Source organism: Aquarana catesbeiana, linkage group LG01 (genome assembly GCF_042186555.1).
Source record: "Aquarana catesbeiana isolate 2022-GZ linkage group LG01, ASM4218655v1, whole genome shotgun sequence".
Lineage (NCBI taxonomy): Eukaryota > Metazoa > Chordata > Amphibia > Anura > Ranidae > Aquarana > Aquarana catesbeiana.
The window spans coordinates 158165420-158185278 of record NC_133324.1 but is presented as its reverse complement, the minus strand read 5'-3'; the positions used below and the strand labels follow the sequence as shown (position 1 = coordinate 158185278).

General features: G+C 37.7%; 1 protein-coding gene across 16 annotated transcripts in view; it reads left to right on the top strand.

The window, feature by feature from the left end:
• MEF2C (myocyte enhancer factor 2C) overlaps positions 1–19859 on the top strand; it is a 363817-nt gene that overhangs the window by 328128 nt on the left and 15830 nt on the right. For 8 of the 16 annotated variants that reach the window (XM_073624480.1, XM_073624478.1, XM_073624482.1 and 5 more), the window contains 4 exons: positions 561–779; positions 14673–14845; positions 17874–17897; positions 18671–18800. In XM_073624480.1, coding sequence (XP_073480581.1) covers positions 561–779; positions 14673–14845; positions 17874–17897; positions 18671–18800 — 546 coding nt within the window. The remainder of the gene's footprint in view (positions 1–560; positions 780–14672; positions 14846–17873; positions 17898–18670; positions 18801–19859) is intronic. The other 8 variants (XM_073624490.1, XM_073624487.1, XM_073624489.1 and 5 more) reach the window with 3 other exon arrangements.

The following is a 19859-nucleotide window of genomic DNA, read 5'->3' as shown; positions in this document are numbered from 1 at the left end:
ACTTTAAAGACAACTGTACCTTTGTACAATTATCCTTTTATCATTTTCTTTCACCCCCCTGAGTGCTACCTACCTGGACAAACCTTCTTCCAGTCCTGTCTGATGCCGTACAGCCTTTCCAGTAAAAATATTCTCTTTTTAGTGTGCATGCATGCTGTTGCCACATTGGTAAACCATTCTTTGGTGGAACACTGGAGGCTTACCCAGAGGAATGAATGAAGCTTTAGGGTGCACGCTGGAAGGAGGACGAAGAAGGGATGCTTTTGCTGGAAAGGCTGTGTGGCATCAGGCAAGGCCACATATCTACTGTATGCCTTTCCCCAAGGTAATGTAATAAAGCATATCTAGCATGCAGATGTTGCCATGGTGCAATTATGCCTTAAAGTTGAATCTGTGGCCAGTCTATGAACATTCAATAATTCAAATAAGTATTTTTAAAGAGACACGGTCACCTGCCCGTTCAGGGCCCATTTACACTTTTGCAAGTTGGTGTGCTTTTTTGCCTGATGAAAGCATATCAAAACGCATACAACACATGTCGACATGTTTTATCCCTGTAGATGGATTAATAAAAGGAGGATTTTACTGCAGCTCTCTGGTGTGCCGATCGCTTTGTATGGACTCAAGTTTCAACAGTAGTGTGGCTGATGATCTGGCACCTGCTTGTCTGCTCCCATCTGATACTGGCTGTCAGGTTGTAGCACCACCCCTCCCTTCCTTGTTATGTCGACATGTAGCAGTGCCCATCAATGCAAGTCATAATTCACGTCAGCACATTGGTATGCATTGATTTATCCTTTGATTTGCTTCGGCATGTGTTTTTTTGTTTCCAAATGCTTTTTATTAAAGTTTTTAAAAGTTAATTTTAAACATACAAATCATACAGTGTGGACAAATCACATTGAGAACCTCCATCGCTAAGACATGTAGTCATACAACATAAAGGACGCCATGGGGTTCATTTAGTAAAACTGGAGGGTGCAAAATCTGGTGTAGCTCTGCATAATAACCAAATAACTGAATAAGCTGAAGATAGAAGCTCATTGGCTAATGAGCACGGCTACACATATATTGCACTATCCAGTTTTAGTAAATCATCCCCCATAGGTCTAATAGTTCCAACAAGAACAGTTACTAAAGAAAATAGTACTAAGCCAATTTGCACTTGTTTCGTGACACATTGCAAGTCATTACCATTGGCTTAACCAATACAATCGAAGATGGAAGTAGAGGTTCTCTTCTAAGACCTGCAATTCAGCTTGTGTTTTATTGTGCATTACAATTCATGTTGACATGGGTTTTGATCTGTTTCCATTAATTTCCAGAAAAACTAGTCACATACAAATGCAAGAATCCAAGGGTCTATTTACACATATGCATTTCATAGTACACATTTTAACACCCCTCAACTATATACACACATTGGCCATGGGTTTTTGCTTTTTCACATCCATATTAAGAGAGCTGACATGCATTGTCTGTTTTATGATGCCTTGACGTGTCAAAGGCAAAGGCAGTACATTAATTATTGACAATGCAAGGAAAAGTGTGAACCCAGTCTGAAAAGTTCTCATTTTAGGAACAGCAAGGATCATAGCTTTGAATCAAGAAGCAGGGATTTTTTTAAATGACTATATAATCATCTATTGTTTATGTAGGCAAGTAAAAAATGCAGCAATGCTTTCTGATCTATCCCTGTGGAACAGCTTACCCTGGTTACATCTGGCAACTTATCTCATTTTGCTACAGTTTGTGCTTGTGGTTAATATTTTGCAGCTGGTTATTTTAATGGTACTTCAATTGCATATTTTGTCTGTTACTTTTAATATAAGGATGTACTTGGAGTGGTTTCATTTTAGCTTTTCCTCTGAATTCTTTCTCATGGTGCTCGGAAGCTTTGGAACACTCACTTTAGCCATGAAATATTTAATCACCCAGTCTGTATGCTCGTTATCATCTTTAGGTAATCTTGCATTAATAATCCAATGTCATTAATCTGCACCTAATGGCTTTGAAATACATGCTCGATGGGGCTGCTTCAGTAGCAAGTCACACTTTGCCAAGAGAAAAAGACAGGAAATTAGACATTACAGTCTTTGTGTTATATTTTTAATCACACTTCAACAAGCAAATAAAGAAAGATAGTAAATGTTATTCCTAAGCGTAGCTCATGCTGTGCTTTGTGTGTTTTTCATGGCAAGCAGGGACATTTTTGACACTATATGACTGTATATGTATTACTGTGATGAAAAATAAAGATAAAATAAGTGAAGTCTGTGTGCTTAATGAAATGTGCCAATCATAATCTCTTTCGCCCTCATGTAGAAAGCTGAAATTCTCTTACCACTCTGATTAAAATCCTCAACTCGGTTTGCAATGTGATTGGAAGTCCGCAAACTTTTTAAATAAAGGGTAAAGGCCTGTCCATTAGACTGTTGGGGGGCAGGACTAGTAAAATATCCTAGTCTTAGAGGTCATTGGGAGTAAAACTAAATGCCTTTGTCAAAAAGGTCAGTGGGAGTAAAAAATGCCCTGGTATTGGTGGCCAGTTAGAATAACATTTTTTCCTTTGTCAGCATTCAGTGGGAGTAACACATTTCCCTGTTTTTGTGGGCAATGGGAATAAAAATGCCTCTGCATTGGTGGTCAACCTGTAGGTAGAGGACCGCCGTGCTAGCTTGTACCTGGTACTTTTACAAACGCTGCCCACACAAATAGCAATCTGATCGTACAATCTCCTTTTGATGCTTTGGCCCTTTTACATGACTTTCCAATCTAACTGTCAGCTTTTCAGGTGGACCTGATTGGAAGTGTCATGCAGCTCTATAGGCAGAATAAAACAAAGTGCACAAAAAACAGCCTAATAGCACCACTCAGCGCCAGAGGGAGATCTCTACCAAAAAATTGATGTTACCTGCATAGAACTAAATCTTAGCCTCTATGGAGAAAAACACAATGGGGGTTATTTACTAAAGGAAAATCCACTTTGCACTGCAAGTGCACTTCGAAGTAAAGTCGCTGTAGATCCGAGGGGGATATGCAAGGAAAATAAAAAACAGCATTTTAGCTTGCATATGATTGGATGATAAAATCAGCAGAGATTCCACTCATTTCAGATCTACTCCTTAAATTTAGAGCGACTGCACTTCCAAGTGCACTTGCAGTGGATGGATGGATTTGCCTTTTGTAAATAACCCCCTATATCTTTTATAATTACATCAGCAGCTACTATAAAATACATCCAAATGAAAATAATAGCATTTAAAAGTCTAACACATCTTATGTCCTTAAAATGCCATAGCAACGCTTATGTCAGTCCATCCACTTCAACTGAGGACGCCATGTGCGTGATCTCCACGACGACCGGAAGTGACGTTTACGAGTGATACCAGCTAGGATCACCATAATGAGAGCCATTTAAAAAAGTCACGTCACAGTTTTTTCTTATATGTGGAATCATATAAAAGCTTGTCACATGTGGATGGACTGACATGAGCACTGCTATGGCATTTTAAGGACATAATATGTGTTGGACTTTGAAATGCTATTATTTTCAGCTCTATAGGCAGGCTGATGTAAATGGACTTGTGCCCAGTTACAACTGCCTACCTCCGAGTCTATCCAGGTCCGGAAAACCCCCTAGAAAGGGACTGTGTACTAATATGCAACCTTTAAAAATGGTATCCAATAGTGAGAGAGAAACCAGCTTTTAATAGGCATAGATAGTCTTACCCATATAAAAGATGAAAGAAGGCTACTGTGCACTATCACTGTTTTCACCATGTTACTAATTTAAAGTAGAACTTCAGATAGTGCTGAAGTTTTAACGGAAATCAAGGAGTTCTGTAAGAAAAAGTCACAGGCTTCTTATTTACTCAGAGTAAATTGGCTGTTTGCTTTGCATGGGAAGTTACCCTTAGCTTAGTGAATGAGGTGAAGCTCTGCTGACTTCTATAATCAAATTCTGTGTAAACAAAATAACTTTTTTATTTTATTTTCCCTGTACATGATTGGAAAAAAATTGCCCTGGAGTAATTAGCCACTTTCCCTGCACCATTTTAAAATAGCGTTAGGACTCAGCTCAAGTTAAAGTGATTAAGACCCCTGTAATTTTCTTTTTTTTTTGCTGTATGGGTTCCTTCAGGGAAATTTCCCTTCACGTCCTTTCTTAGAGACACAGCAGGAAGTAGAGGAATTATTTTCAAAGTAAAGGGCAATCCCATCTTACACAGCTGTCACTAGAGGATGTGTCCCCATTGGAAGATTCACCCTCACTTTCTGCTTTTGTGACAACTCTAAAAAACAACAGGGGGTTCCATAATTTCCCACTTCATCCTGAACTAAAAAAAAAAAAAAAGTTTTAGCTTCACATATATTTTATTAGATAAAGTCTAATGTCTTTAAATTAGGGGAACTGACTTTGCCTCAAATTTTTATCAGTTATATTAGATGTTGAAGAACTTCCCCTACAATCGACAGGTAATCCTAGTGGTTTTTCACTTTCACTTGATTTTTATAACATTTAAATGAAATGGAAATCAGCTATCACAAAACAATTGTATGTAAACTAAATTGATTGTACAGTGTGCTCCTGAATACACAGAATGAAAATTGGGTCAGGAGTGCCTGACTCTACTATAATCGAACTTTGATGGCTATGATTTTATGCAAGAAAAAGTAGTACCACGAGTGAGTATTTAGAAAAGCAGCATTCTGAAATGTGATGATAATTCAGCCAAGTTCACTTACTTTTTATTTAAATTCGGATGAACTCAGACTCTCCTGAAAAAAAAGCAGTTTGTATTTTTACAGATCTTTTGTATCACATGCAATTCATGAACTCTTTAAATGATGCACTTCAAGGGCTATGCAATCAACAACAGTTTGATCTCATTTTTATTCATAACAAAGCCAAAGCATTTTTTTTTTAGTTTTACAATCATAGTAAATGAGATGCTTACTGTAAAATTAGGTCATATCTACATCATCCTTGAATTTTTTTTTCCTGCTTTGGTTTTATTCTTTATTTACATAATAACAATACAGCTAAGATTCTTCTGCTGATACATGGATTTTTTATTCATTAATTATATTATAGTATTTACTCATTTATAAGGAGCTGAGAAGTTCAACTACACTGAAGAGTACATTGATCCTTATTGTTTGCATCAATCCAACGCACAAAGGTGCACCACTCCTCCACAAAACCCGACTCAGGGAGGTGACTCCCAGCAGTCACTGGCTTCTCTAAATAGTCCACACTCCTATGCAGGGCCAGGACAAGGGGTGGGCAGGAAGGGAAGTTGCCCTGGGCACCATAAGGTTACTGTAGGGATGGGGGCACCTTCCTTCTGTTTCAAGGCTGACAGGAGTAGGATGACCTTGTCCTGGCACTGGTCTTATGATCCAAAGCAAAATTGAGCCACTCACCATGTGAAAGCCTTTAGTCTAATTTATTTAAACTCTCCTAGATGAGACAATTCATCCTGGTAAAGTACAAGCCCCAAAATGTTTCACTCATATCAGAGCTTACTCATAGGATCCATAGGTATGAATGAAAGACATTAGGGCTTCTGCTTTATCAGAAGGAATTGTCTCATCTTGGAGAGTTTGAATAAATTTGACTAACGGCTTTTACATGGTGAGTGGCTCCCTTTTCCTTTGGACCGTAATGCCCCGTACACACGGTCGGATTTTCCGACTGAAAATGTGTGATAGGACCTTGTTGTCGGAAATTCCGACCGTGTGTAGGCTCCATCACAAATTTTCCATCGGATTTTCCGACACACAAAGTTTGAGAGCAGGATATAAAATTTTCCGACAACAAAATCCGTTGTCGGAAATTCCGATCGTGTGTACACAAATCCGACGGACAAAGTGCCACGCATGCTCAGAATAAATAAAGAGATGAAAGCTATTGGCCACTGCCCCGTTTATAGTCCCGACGTACGTGTTTTACGTCACCCGCGTTTAGAACGATCGGATTTTCTGACAACTTTGTGTGACCGTGTGTATGCAAGACAAGTTTGAGCCAACATCCGTCGGAAAAAATCCTAGGATTTTGTTGTTGGAATGTCCGAACAAAGTCCGACCGTGTGTACGGGGCATAAGAGTGTCGACTAATATGCAAATATGGCTGCCCCATGTTCTTTTAATTGAATTATCTGTCTATCTATCTATCTATCTATCTATCTATCTATCTATCTATCTATCTATCTATCTATCTATCTATCTATATAAAAGCAAAATGTATACATTATCTTTACCGAGAGAATTTCCACTAAGTAGACATACTATATGTAACGTAAGTGAGCCTGTGCCCAAATTATGCACGCTAAAGTATATATATTTTCTGAACAGACATTAAAGGTACTTTAAAACAAGTCCTCATTCACCACTGTATCTATAGGCATTTTAGAGAAATTTATTCAAGTTTACAACAGAGGCAGAGAAATTTAGGGCTCATTCATGGGGGGGGCGACAGCCATACACAGTAAAAATAAAGCATTTCTCTGATCCTGGTAGTGACAGGTGTTTGTGTACAGTCGCCTACACAAATCAATGACAGACTTCAGCTGTTTGTTGGTATTATTGGCCATTCTAAGACAGCTGACCAAAGTTCAAAAGTGCTTGCAGTTGATTGCTATTATTGTCAAAGGAGGGCAGTCAAATGGCCACATTACTTTACCATGTCTGCAAACAGGTTAGCTGCAATCCCATGCTTGACCTGAACCCAAAGATCATCCCTACTATTAATCCTGCCAGAAATGCAGTGCTGTCCTGTGTCCTCTACACTCTGCAATGTTATCTTAAGGCTAAACTCCAGGAATTTAGACATTTTCTAAAATGTTTACATAGTGTCTGAGATACATTCCACCTCATGGACTTAAAACTTTAATTTACAATTTTTATGTTTACTGAATGCCAGCAGCATAGCTACTGCTATGCTTCCAGCACTCTGACGCTGTAGCTTCTGATCTCAGCTCTTGCAGCTTCAGAGTTGTATGCAGCCACTATACCCATCCTACCCCCCTTAGCGCCTAATCACAGAGTGCTTTGTATTTTGTGAATCCATTCAGAAAATATACAGCCTTCTGTGAATGGGCAGAAGAGGGAAGGAGTGAGCAGAATTGTTGCTGGAGGTGAAGGCAATGCCTTTCCATCCAGAGCACTGTGAGCATAGGGAGAGTTGTACTCCTGGCCCTCAGTTAAATTGTCAGATATAAATTAAAGAGCTAAGTCAAGGAGGTGGCATAGCAAGCCAGCAGATTTTACAAAGTGGCTAAATTCCTGGAATTCAGCTTTAAGCCGTTTTTTCAGTGCTGCAAAGTTCACTTCTTTGATCTACAAAACAGCTTCCCCCCATATTATGGAGATGAGGAGAGTGGGAGGTGTTCTTTATTCCAGTCCTGGGGTGACAATTTTGCTTCTCTATAGATACAGTACAGTAAGTTAGCATTGTCACCCTAGGGCAGGAAGTGTGTTACTTGTAGGATTACCGGGTGAAAATAAAGGGAAAAAAGCCTGGAAAAACTGAACTAGCCACAAAAATGGAGAGCTGGGTTGTCAGGTTGATGTTTTTAGATGCAAAAATACTTGGGTACTCAATCTGCATTCAGGATGCCAGTATGTGTATTGTGGCTTCACTAGATAATGTTCTATTAGAAAATAGATGGCTAAAATACATAGAAGCTGTTAGTGATCACAAACCAACAACCTGGACGTGGATAGATGTTTCTTAAATATAGGCTGTTTACCTTTGTACTTTATTCATAGAAAACTAATCACCAAACATGTTTCAGTTATTTTAAGTGCTGTTTATAAATAGCATTCTTCTTATCCTATGATAGAAATTATTCCAAAAACTATAACCAGACTTCTTTGATGAATTTCTGCCTTTTTAGTTTGTAATAACAAATTAGATTGTCTTTATGCTTGTGACTCTTCAGTATGGATTTTTTTACATGCAACTTTTTTGTTGTGTTTTTTCCTTCCATTTTATTTTGAGTCTGTTTATGTAATTTTGTAGTTTAACTTTCAAGGGCAGATTAGATTGTGTGAAGAGGAAAAAACTTTGTTTTTTTCTGTTTACATCTTTCATCAGAAGAAGATCAGCGCCAAGGACAACTATTTTAGCTTTACGAGATTTTTAATTCAGTTACCTCTGTTTTCTTGGAGTAGTACACTATGAAACTTTTAGGGCACCAGCCTGTTCTGGCTTTCCCAGAAAAGTCTAAGATTACTCATTATTGTAAACAGTAGGCTTCCGATGGATCGCGGTTATGAAGATAAGTACTGATAGTCATTTGGAAGAGTTCTGCTGCATTGTAATTTAATAGTTAATGTATTTATAAGCAACTGTGTAGGCCTCCATGTTGTTAGCAACATTGTGTAGAGAAGTAAGCATAAATAGGCTTCGGAGTAATGAAATAAATGTACATAATATTGGCAAAAGTATTGGGGTGCCTGCCTTTACATGCACATGAACTTTAATGGCATCCCAGTCTTAGCCCGTAGGGTTCAATATTAAGTTGACCCAAACTTTGCAGCTATAACAGCTTCAACTCTTCCGGGAAGGCTGTCCACAAGGTTTAGGAGTGTGTCTATGGGAATGTTTGGCCATTCTTCCAGAAGCGCATTTGTGAGGTCAGGCACTGATGTTGGACAAGAAGGCCTGGCTCGCAGTCTCTGCTCTAGTTCATCCCAAAGGTTTTCTGTTGGGTTGAGGTCAGGACTCTGTACAGCCCAGTCAAGTTTCTCCACCCCAAGCTCGCTCATACATGTCTTTCTTTGTGCACTGGTGTGCAGTCATGTTGGAACAGGAAAGGGCCATCCCCAAGCTGTTCCCACAATGTTGGGAGCATGAAATTGTCCAAAATGTCTTGGTATGCTAATTGCCTTAAATTTTCCCTTCTCTGGAACTAAGGGGCCAAGCCCAAACCCTGAAAAACAACTCAACACCATAATCCCCCTCCACCAAATGATTTGGAGGGGTGGCCCAATACTTTTGGCAATATAGTGTGGATGAGCATGTTTGGGGTGGAGGAACTTGACTGGCCTGCACAGAGTCCTAACTTCAACCCTATAGAACACCTTTGGGATCAATTATAGGGAAGACTGTGAGCAAGTTCATGTGCGTGTAAAGACAGGTGTCCCAATACTTTTGACAATATAGTGTATGTCTTGTTGGTAGGCATTGAAATTACTAAAAAAGTACATGAAAGCTAATGTCTACATTTAAACTCATTCCATGATTCAATGCAAATCTGTATTTGTATGGATGGGTTCGCTTATCTTTGTAATTCAAGATAGGACATCCATGTTTCACCAATACATCTCCAAACAATAAAATAAATATCCACCTCCCTCAGCAATATAAGGAAGATATTGGGTGACAGGTGGGACTGTTGTGTTTCCTGTGGTATGTCTGGATTTCATTAAAGTGTGCAACCTCTTCATTATATTATAGTGGTTCTGATGCAGTTATTATTATTAATATTATTTAGTCTTTTGTGGTCTGCATCTAATTTCTCAAGATTACATTATTACGGGCTGTGGAGTGGTGGCAAACCTTCGACATGTGCACACATTGGGCACTCCACTACTATAGATAGTGTGTATTTATTAAAAGGCAACTACATGAGTATGGTTGAAGTGAAGGGTCAAAAGTATGGTGTTATCATATTGTTAACAAGACGTAAATAAACTTTAAAACAAGCTCTCACAGATCTCCTTGTAGCTACAGACACTTTGAGACAATTCATTCTCAAAGTTCACAGCTGTCTTTGGCTGTCTGAGACTTAGGCCTAGAACAAGCAGGAAATCTAACACTCTTGCTATAACTAACTACAGCCAATGAACTAGTTATTTCCAGGGCAGAGGGCGATAATAACAACTTCCATTCTTTCTCGTGGATGGTTTACTTTAAATCAGTCAGTTGTAGGCTAGATGAATACATCATATCGGTGTAACTAAACTCAAAACTTTTTTCTTCATATTGAATAAAGTAAAGGAAGGTTGTAACCCCTGTCAGGTTTTTTTTTTTTGCCATCTGTGTCCCATTGGGGAGATTTCCCTTCACTTCCTGTTCCATAGCCAAAACAGAAGTGAGAGGAAATCCCTCCAAAGTTAGGGAATCCTGGTGTGTCACCAGGGTCAACAGAATTGGTATCCCCATTAGAAGATTTCCTCTCTACTAGTGTTCTGATGTCAACCCATAATGTGGGATTTTCTTTACTTTCCCTAATGGAGCACATACATCAATAAAAACTGACAGGTGTTCTAATTCCTCTCTAAAACTAAAAGAAAGTTCTGCCTTTAGTTACACTTTAAAGAGAATGATTCCTTTTGTGTCTGAAAGAGAATAAAAAAGAAAACATGAAATAGTAAAAACCCAAATGTATGGTTTAAACCTGCTCTAAATCCATACTTTACAATTACATTCCGTCTGGAAAATTATCGAATTAAATGGGGCTCTATGCACTGTGTCACATTCTTCTACCCACTTGAAAGTGCAAAAATTATATGTCATAAATGAATGGATTTCCTGACTATACAGTATGCGAAAATGGAAAACAGATGAGTTGCAAAAAGTGTATTATACTTTTGGCTTCAGCTTGAATTAAATTCATAGTTGTGTGCATATGTAAAACAATATGAACACACATTTAGTAAACCAAGAACAAAATGATAGCAATATTAAACATTTTCTGTAACACTGTATAACACGTAATGTGTTCTGTTATAGAAAGGGTTTAAAGGGACAGTCCACAAAAAAATGACTCATCCTATTTAGCCTACTCATGTATCCAGGCCCCTGCATAGGTCTTCCACCACCGCCTGCAAAAAGAATGTTGATGAAAAATATGGTCTGTACATGTACATTGGTCCTTTTTCATTCGGGTATGGAAATGCCACAATGAGTGACAATGAAGCTTAACTAACTTTATTAATTTGCAAAACACAAGATGACATCCTGTGCATAGTAACAGTATATACCACTATAGTCCAGAAAGAAGAAGCATGTGTCAACCAATTGCACTTAAAATATCACATGCTTACAAAATATACTGATCACATATAAAGATATTATTGGATATGATACATTTATTCCTGTCCATAATATACAGTATCTCCTTATGTCTCTTAGCTTTTTTCCTAGGTCTGATCACCAACCTCTAGAGCGAGCTCTAAATGTATTTACTGCACAGCCCATTCACCAACTAACTCTAACTTGTGCTAGAGGTTTCTTCACACTCCATAAAATAGAACTTAGCACAGTGAAACATAGGATTGGAGCACAGTGGTTCATTGGCTAGTACTCTCGCCTTACACTGCCTAGATCCTGACTTAAATTTCCATTAGGCACTCTGCATGGAATTTGTATGTTCTTCCTTTGTGGGTTTCTCTTGGCTACACTGGTTCACTCTCAAAACCACAATGATAGGTTAATTAGCTTTCACACAAGTTAGACCTATAGTTTTTTTTTATAAGCGTGTCTGTGGCAGAGATGTTAGCCAGTAAGGTTCTCAGGGGGCAGGAACAAATCCATATGGTAATATGTATAAATGGAAACAAGTGAGCTGGCCAAATATTTGTGAACGTTTTGTTGATTTTGACAGTAGTCAAAGACCTGTTCACTCTTATTGCAGTTGGCAAATTCATTGCAACAATTTTACTTAATTAAGTAACACTTTATCTCCATTTACAAGTAATGAATGTATCGTTCTTTATTTTGTGCAAAATAAAGGACAATATTTACCAGCTGTAGCGTTTGCCAGCTGTACCTAAAAATATCCTACAACAATCACAATCATTTGGTTGAACACACACGCCTTTTTCTCTACAAAAAGTTGAATGGATGTTAAAGTGGAAGTAAACCTATCGATTTAGCAGTTTCAGAAAACAGCTACATTCCCAGCATGCAGGGAATCCTAACATGTCACATGTGCTTGTACTGTCAACCAAACGGTCAAACCATCCAATGGCTGGTGTCATAACTGATCACACCTGCAGTATCATGGCAGTTGATGATTAAAGAGGCCAAGATGGCAGCTTCCTTGCCTGAAAATGAAGGAGGGTTTACTTCCACTTTAAGATTAATCAGAATTAATACAAGGTCAATTTTGTAGATTTGCACCCCCTACCCTTTGCTATAACACTGAATAAAAGTAAAAAATAAATAAAACATCTGTAGGGGGTGTTAGATATATTACTTACCTTTCTTCCGGCTTCCATAGTGCAGGTGGTGATGTCATCGCCCTACTGAAGAGATCCTGGGGAATGCTGAGTACTATAAAACCTTGCAAGGAGATGTTGCAGCACAGTGCTGGGAAAGTTTTCTCAAAGAGATTTGAGCTACTCAACATTCCCAAGATCTCTCTGGAAGAATGATGACATCACCCTCGCCTGGGCACCATATAAGCTGGGAAAAGTAAGTATATTTTAAGTATATTTTTCCCCTACAGGTGCTTTTTGTAAACTTTTACAAAGCATTTCATTTCAGCAAGGAAGAGGATATCTTGCTTTTTAGGTGCAAGGTCTGCTTTCAGAATACACACATTTTAATATACAGTTATACTATTATACTCCATTATACACACTATTATTATATATAATGCATAATGCAATTCAGTGCATGTTTTACAGTATACCACAATATAATCTATTGCTTCAAGTATGGGTTTTATGGTGGTTGTCAAATGCAAAATTATATTGTTACTGAAAGCTGCATGCTTGTTTTTTTCCAAGGGTAGGTTCTCGTGTCAGCTGAAAGAGGCAGCGATCTGACATTCTTCAAGTCTCACAATCCTAAGGATGTTTATTTGGTGGCTGGATGCAAGAACATTTAAATATAGGTCTACAGAGCATTGCTTGAAAGAATCTGATTGTACTGACAATGGATTACCCTTTATGATCAAAACATAAAAAACATAAAATATTGTATATGTTTACCTTTTGCAGAGCAGAACATTAAAAAACAGAAAAATAAGTGGCAACCATTTCTGAGTTCCCGTAAATATTCTCCACTTGTTCAGTCCACCTGTAGCACAAAACATGCCCCTTATAAAGTCATCTTCTTGTTAGACAAAGTCTGCCTGATTGTCTTAAATTGTAAAATTCACTGGCATCCTAGCTGTAAAGATGTCTTATCTTAGTCCCTCGATCTCAAGCGAGTAAAAGCAAACACAAGCATGCAAATGCAATTAGCAAGACATATGTTTCAATAAGTTGACATATCAAAGAGCAGCGGAGCTGGTAACTAATAGGAAGCAATCTCTCATCAAGTGTTGATTTAGCACTGTAGGGATACAAGAAAAGAGAGATGAGAAAGACTTGTTCTAGAAATTAGGAGACTTGCAGAAGTAAAATGCCTGGAGATAATGAGGCACGTGAAATTCTTTTAGCACCTCTCTTTTTTTTTTCTGTGTCGAAAACATTTCTAGGAACAACTGGGGAAAACATAATGTTTTTAAAGAGAAAATATGTGTGTGTGTATGTATGTGCAGCTATATCTACATACTTCCACATACTGTATATCTGTGTATGAACTGCCTCTTTACTTTAGTGTGTGAGTATTCTAACATCATGATGTATTTATTTGTTATCCCACTTATATCAATAGATCTAATTAGCTGTAGGGATGCCTATACACTACCAGGGCCGCATTTAGAGCATCACGGGCATGGTGCCGAGGGAGGATTTTGGTGGAACGTTTTTGGTAATAAATAAAATAAAAACACAAACACTTTTTGTTAAAATAAATGAATTATTAATTAATTATTAAAACAAATTAAATAGAGAGGGGGGTAAGGGCATGTGTACGTGCGCAAGCTGGCAGCATTAGTGACTCACTGGGCTGGTCCTTAAGGTAGAGGCCTGGAGCTACAGCTTCAATAGCCCCTATGTTAATCCGGCCCTGTACACTATATACCTATAATCTACCTACCTAGCCCAAATGGACTTCTAAACACGGCAGAGGGCTATTTAAAGATCACTGCAGTAGTTAGCACTCTTGCATTGCAGTGCTAGAGTCCTGGGTTTAGTACCCATCTGGGAAACAGATTGCATATGGTTTGTAGGCTTTTTTACCTTCTATCCAAAAAAAATGGGATGGCATTTCCTCTGTATGTATGTGTCTAATGACACCAATAACATGAGCACTACCAATTTCATATCTCTGCTTCATCTTGAACAGTGACTTAACAAGAATCATTTTTTTAATTAGCGGTTTAGTATTCCTTAAAGAACGCATACATTATTATACTGCCTGGACATTTTCCTTATTTTTTTCTAATTTGATCTATTTGTTTTTCCATTCAAATTTGCTGACAGTGTTGAATGTTGATATCCACTAAATGATTTTTTATCAGAGCTCACACTGACTATAGGTTGTATGAAAACATTCATAAGATAGGAAAACATTTTTACAATCTGGCTGTCCAAGTGTACGTCAAATAGTACAAAAGTGAAAATATCTCACATCCAACATGTTTGGACTAAGCAACGAGATCCATCTTACTCGATTGCTCTTTCGTGTCCAATTTATAATTTTATTGGTTGTTGTGTGGGCCCACACAAATAGTGATCATGGATCATGCAGACTTTAATATGAGACCAACTTTGCATGTTCCTATCTAAGACGGAATTGTTTTTTTTTTCTGTTTTAACAGGAAATGGGTATGGCAATCATCGTAACTCACCAGGTCTGCTGGTCTCACCTGGTAACTTGAATAAAAATATGCAAACAAAATCACCACCGCCAATGAACTTGGGGATGAACAATCGTAAACCTGACCTCAGAGTTCTTATTCCACCTGGCAGCAAGAATACAATGCCCTCTGTGGTAAGTTATCATTCTTAATCAATCTTTTGATTATAAAATAGTTGTTATTTTTTTTCCCACCATCTAGTATATCTATAGAATGGAAGATAATATTATGTGGGCGTCTTACTTGATTGCATCTCAACTAACATCTCTGAAAGACTAAAAATCAGGGTTAGCTGTAGATGAATTGAAACTTTGTGTTGTTTTCAGCCATACTGAGTGCCATGTGTTGTCGGAAAATCATGCTGTATGTGTGAGACATTGAGTTATGCCAAATCATAGATCTTCTGCTCTGAATATGGCTGAAAAGAACTCATGCTGGCAGTGGAAGAGCTTATTCTTTACTCACATGCATAGTCAACTCAAAGTTATTTGGGGATAACACTGTTTTTTTTTCCTCGATTTATGCTCTATAATTACTCTGATAAAATTCTAATATACAATATAATTCCAAATAAAAGAACTAACAGCAGTATCCAGAAATACTGTTAATACTGCTTTCTGTCTATGATTTACAGTATCTGACATTTCAGGCTAAAAAAAGTTGAATGATGTAAATAGTTAAATTGGTTCTAAAGCTAAAAACTTTTTTTTACCATAATGCATTCCTTAAATTAAGGTGAAAAAAGTTTTTGTTACTTGCTGTGCGTCCTTCCTTCCCTAAACACTTACCTGAGTCCTCTCTCGATCCAGCGCTGTGCCCAGCTGAAGGTTTTCTCTCCCCAATTTGTGCTCTCACCACACTAAACTGGGGGCAGCGGGAGTCATTGGCTCCTGCTGCTGTCAGTCAAATCCTGTGAGCAGAGAGCAGAGCAGGGCAGAGGGCAGAGGGTGGAGGGTGGGGGGGCGAACCAAGCCATGCTGTGTGTGTCCATGGATGCACACAGCCCAGCTCAGGAGAAAGCCTGCATGTCTACCCCCATAACAAGCTTCTTTCTGGGGGGGGAGACATGGAAGAGGAGGAGCCAAGATTGCTGGCAGGGGAAGGCTTGGGGTTGTTCTGTGCATTGCAATTGCAGTGCCTTTAGAAATGCTATAAGGTATATCTAAATATTTTTGCAATATTTTTATATTGGATAGAATAGGGTATGGATAAAATCCCTGTTTTTTTTTTTTTTTTTTTTGCTATTGTCCACTTAGGAATATTCTACATCACTTCCAGTCTTATAGACACAAGACAGGAAATGAAAGGAGATCTTTCTTAACCCCCCTAGCAGTATTCCCGAATCTGGCTCGGGGTGGATTTTCAATACCAAAAGCGGTAACCCCGAGCCACACTCGGGATTGCATCGCAGGATCCATGTAGAAGTTACTTACCTTGTCCCCTGGATCCTGCAATGTCTCCCCGCTGTGATCTGCAAGCCGCCGTGTCTCGCTTGATTCACAGTGCCGAGCTCCGTACCCTGCGAGCGTTGCGACAGATGGGGACGGAGTTCGGCGCCAAATTCAAAAAGTAAAACACACAGTATAGATACAGTATACTGTAATCTTACAGATTACAGTACTGTATCAAATAATTACACATCCCCTTTGTCCCTAGTGGTCTGTCCAGTGTCCTGCATGCAGTTTTATATTATAAAAACTGTTCTTTCTGCCTGAAAACTGGAGATTGTCCATGGCAACCAAAAGTGGTTTTAGACCAGCTAGAAAACAGCGATAATAAATTAGAATTGAGCGATAGTGATTTGTGGGGAGATCCGTCATCAAACACTGAAAAGTAATGACAGTGACAATTCTGCAACTGAGCAAATTTCAGTGTTTTTGATTTGATTACATAATTGAATAATTTTTATTATTATTATATTATTATTTGGTATAATTATTTATAGTTATTTATTATATTATAATTTATTATTTCGTTTTTCAAACTTTATCATACCCGAGATGTCTACTAGACTCTGGTTTGGACAGATTTAAGTGAATTATTCCTAAGAATTACAGGCCTACAATATAAAACGCCAAATTTCCATGCAAAAAAATTGTACCGCTTTCAGCACCTAAAATTTGAAATAATCATACCGCCAGGGAGGTTAAAGTAGAAGTTCACCCTAAAACTAAAATCTGTAAATTTACTGGCATCTACAACCTAGGACTAACCTATGCAGCCCTGTAAAGAAGAAATCCGGCTTCAATTTTAAGCTCTGCTATCCTCTTCATTTTGTCTACCAGGCTGACCTTCTTAGGAGCTTTGATGAAACCAAAAAAAAAAAAACTATTATTGTTAACATAGTTCAATAGTTCAAGCAAAAGTTTACACACACAGCTGAATGAGTCAGAGAAGTGTCTCTTCCCCACCAGCTTTGTATGGCCTGTGACACCACTGTCATTGGTGCATCCCGTATTAAATGTATATTTGTAACATAAAGATTTTTGAATAATGGTAAAAATAAATATAAGCTTTAAAACATTTAAAACAAAAAAAAAAACAAAAAAGGAAGTTTACCCAGGGAGCAGGTCCATGGCAGCATGGGCTTACAGAAATGGTTACCTTGTACACAAACAATGCTGGACCTTAAACATCAGAGAGGAGGCGAGTATTGTTGCATTTTTTTAAAGCAATTTGATCGACTTATATTATATTTTTAAATCAAAGATGACGTTTTTTTTTTAGAAGAGAAAAAAAAAGAGAAGACAGAGAGATTTAAATAATAGCTAATTTTGTAGATCCTTTGGCCTATACATAACATAAAGAACAAGTTACACTGGTCAGTTCACAATAACAATTCCCCTGCTGTACCTAACAAAAAGTCACCAGAATGATTTATTTTTTGGCACTTAAAAAAATGAGCTCTCTACTGGGATTAGATTATTGACCTAAGTGGGTCACACTTCAGCATCCAGGTAGAGTCAGTAGGGGAGGGAGGTTAGTAATATATTTTCTGTATTAATGACAAATGAAAGTAGTGACACAGCGCTGCTGGATGTGCTGGAGAGTTTCTGTGCATTTAAAATCTGCAAGCAACATTATATTTCAACTATCATTTCACCTTTATTAATAATGCATCATTACTAATTGTTACTTAATACTCCTTTTCCTTGCTCTCAGTCTGAGGATGTCGATCTCCTTTTGGTAAGTGGCAAAAAGTGTTTAAGAAAGGCTTTACTCTTTTACTTTGTGCACTGCTACTGTGAAGGAAAATATACACAATACCAAATTATATTTAATTAGACTATAACAATTACTAATGTTAGTATTGCTAGTGCTTCCTAGTATAAATTATAAAACTGGAAACCGCCCCAGGTTTAGTAATAGGTGCATTGTCATGTCGATGACCAGTTGCTAAAATATGTATAAACTTGTGTCGTATATAATGTGAAATATTAAGACTTGCTAAAAAAAAAAAAAAAAAAAAAAAAAAGAAGCAAGACAACCAAAAAACAAAACAAAAGGATCCTTACTGCCATCTGCTGCTAATCTTATTAACTGCAGCGAAAAAGCCATTGTCAAGGTGTGTTTTTGCAATAAGTCTAAGCCCAGTCACTGGTAATTTTAATGACATTTTTGCATTTGAATGATAAAGAAACAATGATAGTACAGTATGCATATTTCATCAATTTTCCACATGGTCTGTTTTCAACCCACAATAAAGCAATCTTTACTTGTGGCAAGTTCAATTGCCTAGGAGAAGCTGATGTAATGGGTTGCCATGGCGACACTTGGTCTCTTGAAAGATTGTAAATGATAGGGTTGGAAGAGTTCATGGGAGCCACATGCTAAATGATTAATTTGTATCATGTTGAAGTATTTTTTTTTTCTTGAGACAAAAAAAAAAGAAACGTTATGCACCTGATAAACTTACTAATAATCTTTTTTTTTTTTTTCTTCTGTGTCTCTCTTAATAGAATCAAAGGATAAACAACTCACAATCTGCTCAGTCACTGGCTACCCCAGTGGTTCCTGTAGCAACACCGACTTTACCTGGGCAAGGGATGGGAGGATACCCATCAGCAATTTCAACAACGTATGGCACTGGTAAGCAGCGCTAGAAGAAAAAAAAAAAAAAGTGTCAGCTCTCAGACAGCTTTTTATTTGATTAAAGCATGTGTAAATCAGTTGTCATTTTATTAGGAAAGAAACAAAAAAATGAAAAAAAAATAAAGGGCAGTATAACTTTCCTCTTTATCTTAGTAAACTGTTGGTGATAATTTATTATTTAGCCACTTCAGCTTTCACATTTTTACACCACCTATGGATCAGAGCAGTTTCTGCTGTGGTCATATTGAGTCAGCAATAACTCATTACTTGATAATAACAAAGTAATACATATAAAATATGTATAAAATACAAACAAGGCTTTCTTTTGGTGATATTGTCTTGCAAAAATAATTACATAAACTACAAAATTAACCTTTTTTCTACTTTGATCATTGACAGTTTTAGAAAAAGAGTGTTACTGTAGATAGAAAGTATATATTTTTTGATCATTTGTCCATTTAAAAGACAGTAAAATTATGATGCTAGTACATGTTAATGGACATTAAAAAAAAAAATCAGCAAGAAAATTATAGTTAAGGCTGCATTCACACATGATCGTGGGTGGAATCAGCGCAGTTCCGCCCCGCGATTTCAAATAGCTGCAAACATGGGACACATTTGCGATTTTATTACCTCTAATGGCACCCCAATTGCGCCGTTGAGCGGTAAATTGTGCTGCAATTGTGGAAAATTGCAACGCCACAACGCTGTCGCCCAAAAAGAAGCTCATGTTCCTTTTTGAGCGATTGCAGCGTGATTGGGGTGCTATTGGGGTTCCATCAGAAGTAATGGCATTGCAAATGCGTCCTGCATTTTTCAGCCACTTAAAATCGTGTGTGAATGCAGCCAAAGGAGGGAAAAGAGAGTTAATTAGGGTTGATTATGGTTTTCTACGCGTTGAATGGGAATTAAATACTAACAAATTGTATAATAAATATAACAATATTTCTGTAGATCAATGAAACACACTAGATACAAAAGTGACATTGTTACTCTATCTTTTTTTTTTGCCTGAAGAGTGCTCATAAACACTGCATCAGATAGTCTGCCTTTTGA